The 12,356-nt window shown below is 65.4% G+C and overlaps 1 protein-coding gene across 1 annotated transcript; it reads right to left on the reverse strand.

The window, feature by feature from the left end:
- Nucleotides 1-919: 919 nt before the first annotated feature.
- Nucleotides 920-12,152, reverse strand: LOC146420991 (growth/differentiation factor 11-like). Its single transcript, XM_085047821.1, has 3 exons — nucleotides 10,605-12,152; nucleotides 4,081-4,454; nucleotides 920-1,326 (listed from the first exon to the last, which is right to left on the reverse strand). The coding sequence occupies exons 1-3, from the start codon at nucleotides 10,981-10,983 to the stop codon at nucleotides 946-948; spliced, it is 1,134 nt and encodes a 377-aa protein (XP_084903947.1). The 5' UTR covers nucleotides 10,984-12,152; the 3' UTR covers nucleotides 920-945.
- Nucleotides 12,153-12,356: the final 204 nt, after the last annotated feature.

Raw genomic sequence — 12,356 nt, forward strand, 5'->3', positions numbered from 1 at the left:
CCCGGGGCTCTCGGTGCCGCACTGACCCCGTCCGGAGGCTCGGAGGGATGGAGGAGGGCAGCGGGGCGAGCGGCGGCCGGGAGGGTGATTAATAAATAAATAAATTAATGAAGGGAGGCGCTCTCCTCCCGGGCGCGGTGCCGCTGCCGCGGGGACAGGGCCAGCCGCCCTCGGTGTCCCCTCGGTGTCCCCTCGGTGTCCCCAGGAGCTCGGGGTGTCGCGGGGTGCGCTCGCTCTTCCTCCTCCTCCTCTTCCTCCTGCTCTCCCCGCCGGGCCGGGCCGGGCAGCCGCCGCTCGGGCAGTGTCCCCGCGGTGTCGCCGCGGTGTCGCCGCGGTGTCGCCGTGTCGCCAGCCCCCCGCCCCGCTCCGTCCGGCCGCTCTATTGCACAATGCGTGGGAAGTCGCGGCTTCGCTGCTGCTCTTCATCCTCCTCCTCCTCCTCCTCCTCTGTCCTCTCCGCCATCCAAAGCGATGTCACCGCTCGGCCTTTTGTCACTTCGCGCTGCCCGCCCCGCCCTGCCCCCCCCCTCCGAGGCGACCAGGACGAAGTTTAAAAAAAAAAAAAAAAAATTTAAAAAAAAATCAAGAAACAGCGGGGAAAACTACAACCAACAAGAAAAGAAAAAAAAAAAAAAAAGCGAGAAACATCGGGGGAAAAAAAAATCAAAAATAAAGCAAGAAAAAACGGGGGAATAAAACCCCAAAAAAAGCAAGAAACAACGGGGAAAAAAAAACCAAAAAAAGCAAGAAACAAATGGAAAAAGCAACAAAAAAGCAAGAAATAACGGAAAAAAACCCCAAAAAATTAAAAAAAAAAGGAGGAGTCGGCGGCGGCGGCACGGGGACAGCCGAGAGGAGGAGGGTGTCACCATCCCTCGGCGGCTCATCACCCCAAACCAATCCCAATCCCATTTCGGGGTGTCCAAACCAGCTCCCGGCGCCCCTTTAGGAGCAGCCGCAGCGATCCACCACCATGCCGGGGATCTTGCCGTAGATGATCTGCTGCTTGTCGTTGAAGTAGAGCATGTTGATGGGCGACATCTTGGTGGGCGTGCAGCAGGGTCCGGCCGAGCCGCGCGGGTTGGCCTGCTGCACGAGGTGCGTGTGAGGATACTTCTGCATGAACATGTACTCGCACTGGCCCGAGCAGTAGTTGGCCTTGTAGCGCTTCGGGGCGATGATCCAGTCCCAGCCGAACGCCTCGAAGTCCACCGTGAGCGGGTAGCGGCAGCAGCGCGACTCCGTCGAGTGCTCGTCGCAGTCCAGCCCGAGGTTGCGCCGGGAGCGCTTGTTGTTCTCCAGGACGCGCAGCTCCATGAACGGGTGCTGAGGGGACACGGGGACAGCGGGGACAGCGGTCAGGACAGCGGTCAGGACAGTGACAGGTCACAGGGACATGGGGACAGCGGTCAGGAGTGTGGCATGTCACAGGGACACGGGGACACCGGGGACAGTGGTCAGGACAGTGACACAGGTCACAGGGACACGGGGACACGGGGACAGCGGTCAGGACAGTGACAGGTCACAGGGACACGGGGACAGCGGTCAGGACAGTGACATGTCACAGGGACACGGGGACAGCGATCAGGACACTGGTCGGGACAGTGACAGGTCACAGGGACACGAGGACAGCGGTCAGGACACTGGTCAGGACAGTGACAGGTCACAAGGACACGGGGACAGCGGGGACAGTGGTCAGGACACTGGTCAGGACAGTGACATATCACAGGGACACGGGGACAGCAGTCAGGACAGCGGTCAGGACAGTGACATGTCACAGGGACACGGGGACAGCGGTCAGGACAGCGGTCAGGACAGCGGTCAGGACAGTGACAGGTCACAGGGACCACCAAACCCACGGTGAGACCCCCAAACCCGCGGTGGGAGTCCCAAACCTGCGTGGGACCCCCACACCGGGGACGCGGGGACAGGGTGAGGACACTGGTCAGGACAGTGACATGTCACAGGGACACGGGGACAGTGATCAGGACAATCATGACACCCCCCCGGGTTGGCTCTACAGGGCGTGGGGTGCCAGGGGGGATGGCAGTGTCGTGGAGGTGGCACCAACCCTATCGAGGTGACACCAGCCCCACTGAGGTGGCACCAGCCCCATGGAACTGCTATCAGTCCTATCGAGGTGGCACCAACCCTACTGAGGTGCCATTCCCACAAAACTGCCACCAGCCCCCAGAGCTGCCATAGTCCTTAAGGTATCACCGGCACCATGGAGGTGTCACCAGCCCCACTGAAGTGACACCAGCCCCAAACTGCCACACCACAAGGTGACACCAGCCCTACTGAGGTGGCACCTGTCCCACGGTGGTGCCACCAGCCCCATGAATGTGTCACCAGCCCTACGGAGCTGCCACCCTCCCCTCTAGGGTTTCACTGTCCCCATGGAGCTGGGACTGTCACCACAGACCTGTCACTGTCACCACAGACCTTTCACTGTCACCACAGAGCCGCCACCCACGCCACGGTGGTGTCACTGTCCCCAGGGAGCCGTCACTGTCACCACAAAGCTGTGACTGTCACCACAGAGCTGTCACTGCCTCCCAGACCTGTGACTGTCACCACAGAGCTGCCACCCACCCCATGACAGTGTCACTGTCCTCAGGGAGCTGTCACTGTCACCACAGAGCTGTGACCAGTCCATGACAGTGGCACTGCCCCCCTGGAGTTGTGGCTGTCACTACGAAGCTGTCACCAGCCCCACCGAACTCTCACTGCCCCTAGACCTGTCACCAGCCCCATGGAGCTGTCATTGTCCCCATGGAGCTCTCACTGTCCCCATGGAGCTCTCACTGTCCCCAGACCTGTCATCACCTCCAAACTGCCACTAGCCCCATGGAGCTCTCACTGTCCCCATGGAGGTGTCACTGTCCCCATATCTGTCACCACCCCAAACCCCCCTGCCCGTCCCCTCAGCTCAGTGCCATCCACCAGCCCCAGCGGTCAGTGTCACCCACTGTCCCCTCAGCTCAGTGCCACCCACTAGCCCCAGCGAGGTGACCAAACCCCTGCCTGTCCCCAGTGGTCAGTGTCACCCAGCAGCCCCTCCATCCATCCCCTGTGATCAGTGTCACCCACCAGCCCCTCTGCCTGTCCATCAGCCCCTCTGTGTCACCCACCAGCCCCTCTGTCCATCCCCAGGGGTCAGTGTCACCCACCAGCTCCAGGGGTCAGTGCCACCCACTGTCCCCTCAGCTCTGTGTCACCCACCAGCCCCTCGGCTCCAGGCCCCAGAGAGGTGACCAAACTCCAGGGGTCAGTGCCACCCACCATCCCCTCAGCCTGTCCCCTGTGGTCAGTGTCACCCACCAGCCCCTGTGGTCAGTGCCACCCACCGGCCCCTCAGCCTGTCCCCTGTGGTCAGTGTCACCCAGCAGCCCCTCTGCCTGTCCCCTCAGCTCAATGCCACCCACCAGCCCCTCGGCTCAGTGCCACCCACTGTCCCCTGTGGTCAGTGTCACCCACCAGCCCCTCTGCTCAGTGCCACTCACTGTACCCTCAGCCCAGTGTCACCCACCAGCCCCTCGGCTCCGGGCCCCAGCAAGGTGACCAAAGTCCTCAGCTCAGTGCCACCCACTGTCCCCCGTGCTCAGTGTCACCCACTGTCCCCTCAGCCCAGTGTCACCCACCAGCCCCTCGGCTCCGGGCCCCAGCAAGGTGACCAAAGCCCTCAGCTCAGTGCCACCCACTGTTCCCCGTGCTCAGTGTCACCCACCAGCCCTCGTGCTCAGTGCCACCCACTGTTCCCCGTGCTCAGTGTCACCCACCAGCCCCTCAGCCTGTCCCCTGCGGTCAGTGTCACCCACCAGCCCCTCTGCTCAGTGTCACCCACTGTACCCTCAGCCCAGTGTCACCCACCAGCCCCTCAGCCTGTCCCCCGTGCTCAGTGTCACCCACCACCCCTCAGCCTGTCCCCTGCGGTCAGTGTCACCCACCAGCCCCTCTGCTCAGTGTCACCCACTGTACCCTCAGCCCAGTGTCACCCACCAGCCCCTCAGCCTGTCCCCCGTGCTCAGTGTCACCCACCAGCCCCTCAGCCTGTCCCCTGCGGTCAGTGTCACCCACCAGCCCCTCGGCTCCGGGCCCCAGCGAGGTGACAGCCAGGTCGTTGCCGTTGGGGTCGAAGGCGTTGATCTCGATGCCCCAGTTGTTGTGCGGCTGCTTGAACCAGTTCTGCAGCACGTGCTTGAAGTCGATGCTCTGCCAGTGGCCGGAGCGCGAGTTGAGCTCGATTTTGAGCGAGCGGATGCGGATGTGGCGGCTGCCCTCCTCCGTGACGGGCTTGAGGCGCAGGATCTGCAGGTACACGGTGGAGGTGTGCTGCACCGGCCGCAGGTACACCCAGAGCTGCGCCTTCACCACCTTGGTGAACATCACCTTGGGGCTGAAGTTGAAGAAGCAGCAGTGCGGGCTGCCCTCGATCTGCACCGCAGGGTCGGCTGTGGGCAATGCGGGGAGTTAGGGGGGAGCGGGGCGGGACCCCAAATCCATCGGGGGACCCCAAAGTCATGGGGGGACCCCAACCCAAGGTGGGAACCCAAATGCATCGTGGGACCACCAAATTCATGGTGGGACCGTGGTGGGAACCCCAAACCCGCGGTGAGATCCCAAACCCATGGTGGGAACCCCAAACCCATTGTGGGACCCCAGACCATGGTGGAAACCCCAGACCATGGTGGAAACCCCAAATCCATGGTGGGAACCTCAAATCCATGGTGGGACCCCAAACCCATGGTGGGACCCCAAATTCATGGTGGGAATCCAAAGTCATGGTGGGATCCCCGTTGGGGCCGTGGTGGGACTCCAAACCACGGTGGGACACCAGACCATGGTGGGACCCCAAATGCATGGTGGGACCCCCATTGGGACCACAGTGGGACCCCAGACCATGCTGGGACCCCAAACCCGCGGTGGGACCCCAAACCCGTGCAGGGACCACCGCTGATCTCGCAGCGAGATCCCCCTGCCGAGCCTCCGGTGGGACCACCAAACCCGCGGTGAGACCCCAAAACCATGGTGGGACCACCAAGCCCGCAGTGGGACCCCAAACCTGCGGTGGGAGCCCCGCTGGGACCAAGGTGGGACCCCAAACCCACGGTGGGATAACCAAATCCGCAGTGGGACCCCAAATCCGTGGTGGGACCCCCAAACCATGCTGGGACACCCTCGCCGGTCCCGTGTTGGGACCCCCGCGACTTCTCTGGGACCCCCCAGCCCCTCGCCGGGACCCCCAAGTCCCTCAGAGGAACCCGAGCTCCTCTCTGGGGTCCCCCAGCCCCACTCCGAGACCCCCGAGCAGCACTCTGGGACCTCCGAGCCCCACGCTGGGACCCTCGAGTCCCCCAGAGGGACCCCCGAGCAGCACTGCGGGACCCCCAAGCTGCAATCTGGGACCCCGAAGGTGCACTGTGAGACCCCCGAGCTCCTCTCCGGGATGCCCCCTCCTCTTGGGACCCCCAAGCCGCACCCTGGGACCTCCAAACCGCACTGCAGCCCCCACCTCAGCCCCACTCCGGGACCCCCAGCTGCAATCCGGGATCCCCGAGTCGCACTCCGGGACCCCCAGCACCAGTCTGAGACCCCCGAGCCACAATCTGGGAGCCCCAAGGTGCAATCTGGGACCCCCGAGCCTCACTCCGGGACCCCCGATCCGCCCTCCGGACCCCCCCGGCCCCTCTCCGGGACCCCCGAGCCTGCCGGGGTCGCTCAGCCCCCCCTCGGTGGCTCGGAGGTGAAGGTCGGGTCAGAGGCCACCCCGAGGGTCACCCCGAGGGTCACCCCAGGGGTCACCCCAGCAGCTCCCCGCTCGCCCCCTGACCCCCCGCTCGCCCCCAGCCCCTATCTGTGGCTCGGGGGGCTCCGCAGCACCTGCCGGGGGACAAACCCCGCCAAACCCCCCCCGGGGAGGCGACAAGCGCGGCGGAGGTGACACCGGCAGCCCCCCCGGGGGTCCCTGCCCCCCTCCCCCGGCCCTGCCCCACATCTGGGTCGAATTGAGCGGGGAATTCGCCCCCCCGCGCGGCCCCCGCCCCGGTCAGGTTTAATAGCGCCCAGCTGCGCCGCGGGGCCATTTGCCGCTGCGGGGCCTCGCGGGGGTCACGACACCGGAATGTCGCCTCCCCCCCCCCGCCCCGAGCCGCTGCGACACCGGGGAGATGGGGCTGGGGGCGGCGGGGACCCCCCGTGACACCCCGAGAGAGCCCGGCGGCTCGGAGGGGGCTTTGGCAGCCGGTGTCACCCGGGATGAGGTGACACCCCGGGATGAGGTGACACCCCGGGATGGGGTGACACCGCCGTGCCGGGGGGTGCTGGGGAGATTTGGGGGTTCCAGGTGGGAGATGGAGGGCCTGGAGAAAGGCCACCACCTCCCTTGGCTGGGGACACACTGGGGACACTGCTGTCCCCGCTGTCACCCTGCCACTCCCCGGGCGGTGCTAGGGAGGGTTTGGGGGTTCTAGAGAGGGGATCTGGGGGAATTTGGGGGGATTTGGGGGCTCCAGGTGGGAGATGGAGGGCCTGGAAAAAGGCCACCACCACCCCCAGCTGGGGACACACACCGGGGACACTGCTGTCCCCGCTGTCCCCTCAGTCCTCCTACCTACCCCCGGGCGGTGCTAGGGAGGATTTGGGGGATCCGGAGGGGGGATTTGGGGGGTGTCAGGTGGGAGATGGAGGGCCTGGAGAGAAGCCACCACCTCCCCCGGTTGGGGACACACACTGGGGACACTGCTGTCCCCGCTGTCCCCTCAGTCCCCCTGCCACCCCCCGGGGGACACGGGGCGCGGCGCGGGGGGGTGGCCGCGGTGCCAGGATGCTGTGCGGTCGCCATGGCAACGGGGGATAAAGGTTACCGGGACACCGGGCACAGCTGGCCGCGGCGGGCGGGGGGACAGCGCCGAGCCCCCCGCTCTTTGTTCACCGGGGCCGCGCGGGGGGCGCCTGGGCTGGCCCCGTGTCCCTTGTCCCCGTGTCCTTGTGTCCCTCTGTCCTTCTGTCCCCGTGTCCCTGCGTCCTTCTGTCCCCGTGTCCCTGCGTCCTGCTGTCCCCGTGTCCTTCTGTCCCCGTGTCCTTCTGTCCCCGTGTCCCTGCGTCCCCGTGTCCTTCTGTCCCCTTGTCCCCGTGTCCCTGCGTCCCTGTGTCCTTCTGTCCCTGTGTCCCTGGGTCCTTCTGTCCTTCTGTCCCCATGTCCCTGGGTCCTTCTGTAGCCGTGTCCCTGCATCCTTCTGTCCCCTTGTCCCCGTGTCCCTGCGTCCCTGTGTCCTTCTGTCCCCGTGTCCCCTTGTCCCCATGTCCCTGGGTCCTTCTGTCCTTCTGTACCCGTGTCCTTCTGTCCCCGTGTCCCTGGGTCCTTCTTGTCCCCATGTCCCTGTGTCCCTGTGTCTTTCTGTCCCTGGGTCCCTGTGTCCTTCTGTCCCCCTGTGTCCTTCTGTCCCCCTGTGTCCTTCTGTCCCTGTGTCCCCACGTCTTTCTGTCCCCTTGTCCCCATGTCCTTCTGTCCTCACATCCTTCTGTCCCCATGTCCTCATGTCCTTCTGTCCCCTGTTCCCATGTCCTTGTGTCCTTCTGTCCTTTTGTCCCCACAGCCTTCTGTCCACACGTCCTTGTGTCCCCATGTCCCCAGGTCCATGTCTCTGCATCTCCATGTCCTTGTGTCCCCAGGTCCTTCTGTCCCCAAATCTTTCTGTCCTCATATCCCCATGTCCCCCTGCTCCCATGTCCCCACATCCCCACATCCTTCTGTCCCCGTGTCACCATGTCCCGTGTCCCTACGTCCTTCTGTCCCCATGTCCCCATATCCTTCTGTCCTCGTGTCTCTACATCCTCCTGTCCCTCTGCCTTTCTGTCCCTGTGTCCCCATGTCCTTCTGTCCTTCTATCCCCATGTCTGGCCCCACACATTCTGTCCCCATGTCCCCAAGTCCTTCTGTCCCCACATCCTTGTGCTCCCACACCCTTCTGTCCCCATGTCCTTCTGTCCTTCTCTCCCTGTGTCCCCCTGTCCCCTGTCCCTGTCCACCCCGTCCCCTGTCCTACATCCTCCCATCTTTCTGTCCCCTGTCCCCAAGTCTCTGTCCCCCTGTCCCCTGTCCTACAACCCCACATTCTCCTGTCCCCTGTCCCTGTGCCCCCTGTCCTTGTCCCCTGTCCCCCTGTTCTCTGTCCCCTGTCCCCAAGTCCCTGTGTCCCCCTATCCCCCTATCCCTATCCCTATCCCTGTCCCCTATGCCTGTCCCTGTCTGTCCCCTGTCCCCTGTTCCTGTCCCTGTCCCTGTCCCTGTCGCTGTCCCTCTGACCTTGAGCAGCCCCGCAGCCCCCCGGGCCTCATTAGGCTGCCACCCCCCGGGGGTCGCGGGGGTCACGGGTAGCCAATTAACCCCTCGGGGGGGCAGGGGGCGCCGGGGGGAACCCGAGAGCTTTATGGCTCCGCGGATCCTATAAAGCTCTTTTTCCTCTCCCTCCTTCTGTTCAGGAACCATAAAAACCCCCAATTGCCCCACAAAGGGAGAGAGGGAATAAAAAATCAAAATAATCCCGGAGCGAAGCCCCCCGGGGCGCATCCGGCTGGGGGTCCCGGCCGGCCGGACCCTTTATTTTGGGGGCCCCGAGGCGCGAAGGGGGCGAGCAGGGGGAGGAAAACCCCAGCGTGTCGTCAATTTTATGGGCAATAAAATTTCAAAGCCGCCCGAGCGCATTTAATGCCCGGGAAGGAAATTCGGGGGGGGAGAGCTCCTCACACCTCCCTGCCTTCCGCTCGCCCCCCGCCCGCGGCCCCTCGCCCCCCGCCCGGGGAGCAGGTGGAGGAGCCCGGGGGAAACTGAGGCACGGGGGCGGGGCCGAGTCCCTGTGTCGCCTCTCCGTGTCGCCTCCCGTGTCGCCTCCCCGCAGGGACCCCCGGCTGTGCTGGCCTGTCCCCCCCAGCACGGCCTGCTGCCACCCTGCTGCCACCCTGATGTCACCCTGCTGCCACCCTGATGTCACCCTGATGTCGCCTCGCTGTCACCCTGCTGTTCTGTCACCCCACTGCCACCTTGTTGTCACCCGATTACGATCCTGATGTCACCCTGCGCTCACCCTGTTGTCACCTCGCTGTCACCCTGCTTGTCACCGTGCTGTCACCCTGTTGTCACCCTACACTCACCCTGTTGTCACCCCGCTGTCACCCTGCTGTCACTCTGCCACGTGTCCTGGGCACTGCGAGGTCACTGTGCCACCTGCCCTGTGTCCCCAGAGTGCTCCCAGTGTCCAGTGCCAGTGCTGACCAGTGCCAGTGTCCCAGTGCCAATGTCCCAGTGCCAGTGTCCCAGTGCCAGTGCCCCAGTGCCACTGTCCCAGTGCCACTGTCCCAGTGCCGGTGCCAGTGCCTGGTGACAGTCCCCAAGTGCCCGCGTCCCCAGCACCCAGTGACCAGTCCCAGTCCCTGCTGCCAGCTCCCAGTCCCAGTTCCAGTCCCAGCTCCCAGTCCTTGGTCCTAGTCCCAGTTTCAGTCCCAGTCACCCTCAGTCTCCAGTCTGTCCCCAGTCCCAGTCTCAGTTCTAGTCCCCAGTCCCAGTCCCCAGTCCTAGGCCCAGTTCCAGTACCAGTTCCAGTCCCAATCCCAGTTCCAGTCCCCAGACCTAGCACCCAGTGCCCTGTCCCAGCTCCCAGTCCCAATCCCAGTCTGTCCCCAGTCCCAGCTCCCAGTCCCAGTTCCCAGTCCCCAGTCACTGGTCCCAGCACCCAGGGCCAGGTCCCAGTGCTGGTACTGGGCCAGTGCCACTGCCACGTCCCAGTCCTTGTCCCAGCTCCCAGTCTGTCCCTCAAGCCAGTCCCCAGTCCCAGCTCTCACTAACTGGTCCCAGCACTCAGCCCCAGCCCCACAATCCCAGTCCCCAGTGTCACCACCCCAGTCCCCAGTCCCAGCTCCCAGTGCCAGCTCCCAGTCCCCAGCAGCAGGCCACACTCCCAGTCCCAGCATCCAGTCAGTCCCCAGTGTCACCACCTGGTCCCCAACCCCAGCACTGGGCCCTGCTCCCAGTCTGTCTCCCAGTCCCTCTTCCAGTCCCAGTCCCAGTCCCAGTCTCCTCTCCCAGTCCCAGTCCCCTCTCCCAGTCCCAGTCCCCTCTCCCAGTCTGTCTCCCAGTCCCAGTCTCCTCTCCCAGTTCCCTCTTCCAGTCCCAGTCCCAGTCCCTCTCCCAGTCCCCTCTCCCAGTCCCAGTTCCCTCTCCCAGTCTGTCTCCCAGTCCCAGTCTCCTCTCCCAGTTGCTGTTCCCAGTCCCAGTCCAGTCCCAGTCCCTCTCCCAGTTCCCGGTTCCCCGCACCGTTCCCCCCCCATCCCTTGTCCCCGCGTCGCTCAGCGTCCCCGCACGGACCGGGGGGACACCGGGGGTGGCTCGGGGGACACCGCGGGGGCTCGGGGGACCCTCGGGGAGCAAACCCAACCGACCGGCGGCGGCGGGCGGGGCGGGCAGGGGGGATCAGCGGCAGAGAACCGAGCTGGAGACCGGAGAGAGACCCGGGGAGAGGGAGGGAGACCCGGGGAGGGAGAGAGACCCGGGGAGGGAGAGAGAACCGTCCGGCGAAGTTTGCGGCGGAACAAAGGGCGGCACTGACTTTGCTGGGCCATGCTGATGACGGTCTCGGTGGTGGCGTGGTACTCGTCCTCCTCCAGGTACTCGTCGTGCTGCACCGAGTCGCCCTGGAAGTCGTGCAGGTCCAGGAGCTGCTGCAGCGGGGGGGCCTTGGGCAGCAGCTGCTTCACCACCTCCCGGGTGATGTTGGGCGCTTCCTTCAGCCGCAGCTTGCTCAGGATCTGCGACTTGATGCTCTCCAGCCGCAGCTCCTTGCTCTGCCGCCGCCACAGGCACACGGGGCAGGCGGCTTCGGCGGCGGGGGGCTGCTCCACCGACCCCCCGCCCGCCACCGCGGCCACCAGCGAGCCCAGCAGCCAGCAGAGCGGGGCCATGCCGGGGGGGGACAGCAGGAGATGCATGGGGAGGGTGGGGGGGAAAGGGAAAAACAACAACAACAACAACAACAACAAAAAAATAAACAGGAAAAAAAAAAAAGAGGGGAGGGGGAGAAGAAAAAATAAAATAATGGTAAAAAAAATAAAAAAGAAAAAAAAAATCAAATCAAAATAAAGCGAAGCCTTCCCCACCGGGCCGCCCCCCCGCCCCGCTTCCACCGCAGCGCGCAAGGGGGGGGAAGGCGGTAACGGCGGCGGGGGCGGGGAGCGGGGACCCCGGGGGGGGCCGGACGGGGGGGGGATGAAAAAAAGCGGCGGCGGCGGCGGCCCCGGGGTTTTATACCCCAAGAGAAGTGTGTCGTCAGCGGCCTTGATTGGCTGCGGGCGCACAAAAGAGGTTCTGGCAGGGGCTTGGCACCAGCCGCCGCCGGCCCCCCGAGCCCCGGGAACGGCCCCGGCAGCGGCCCCGAGCGCGGCCCACCGCCCCCGGTGCGCCCGGCAGCCCCGGCCCGCCCCCGCCGCTCGGGGGGGCTCGGGGGGCGGCAAGTGCGGCTCCGCTCGGCCGGCGGCAAGTGCGGCGGGACGGATGCGCGTCCCGGCAAGTGCGCCCGCCCCCCGGCCCGAGCCCCCCCGGGCCTGCCCGGCCCCGCCGACACCGGGGAGCCGCGGGGCTCGGCGGCGGGAGAGACCGGCGGGGACCGGGAGAGGGGGGGGGACGGCCCGGGGGTGGCCGGAGAGGACTTGGGGGGCTCGGGGGGGTGGAATTTGGGGTCGGGGGGGTTAAAACTGCCGGTTCGGGGAGAATTCTGACACCGGGCAGTGCCGCAGGAGCACCGGGAGGAACCGGGAGCAACCGGGACTGGAGGACACCCACCTAGGGATGGCCGGGCAGGAGTCGGGGGGCTCGAGGACCACCGGGAGGGCTGGAATTAGGGGTGTGGGGCATTAAACTGCCGGTTCTGGGGTCAGCCTGGCACCGGGCAGTGCCGCAGGAGCACCGGGGGGAACCGGGAGGAACCGGGACTGGAGGACACCCACCTAGTGATGGCCAGACAGGAGTTGGGGGGCTTGGGGACCCCCGGGAGGGCTGGAATTAGGGGTGGGGGAGATTAAAACTGCCGGTTCTGGTGGCAGCCTGGCACCGGGAAGTGCCGCAGGAGCACCGGGAGGAACCGGGAGGAACCGGGAGGAACCGGGAGCGGCGCATCTCAGCCCGGGGCCGGTCGGACAGGAGTTGGGGGGCTCGGGGACCCCCGGGAGAGCTGGAATTAGGGGTCGGGGAGATTAAAACTGCAGGTTCGGGGAGCATCCTGATACCAGGAAGTGCCGCAGGAGCACCGGGAGGAACCGGGAGGAACCGGGAGGAACCGGGGGAGGCGGACCCTGACCCGGGGATG

The sequence above is a fragment of the Lichenostomus cassidix genome, unplaced genomic scaffold (genome assembly GCF_008360975.1).
Source record: "Lichenostomus cassidix isolate B80296 unplaced genomic scaffold, HeHo_3.0 HiC_scaffold_866, whole genome shotgun sequence".
In the NCBI taxonomy this organism is placed as follows: domain Eukaryota; kingdom Metazoa; phylum Chordata; class Aves; order Passeriformes; family Meliphagidae; genus Lichenostomus; species Lichenostomus cassidix.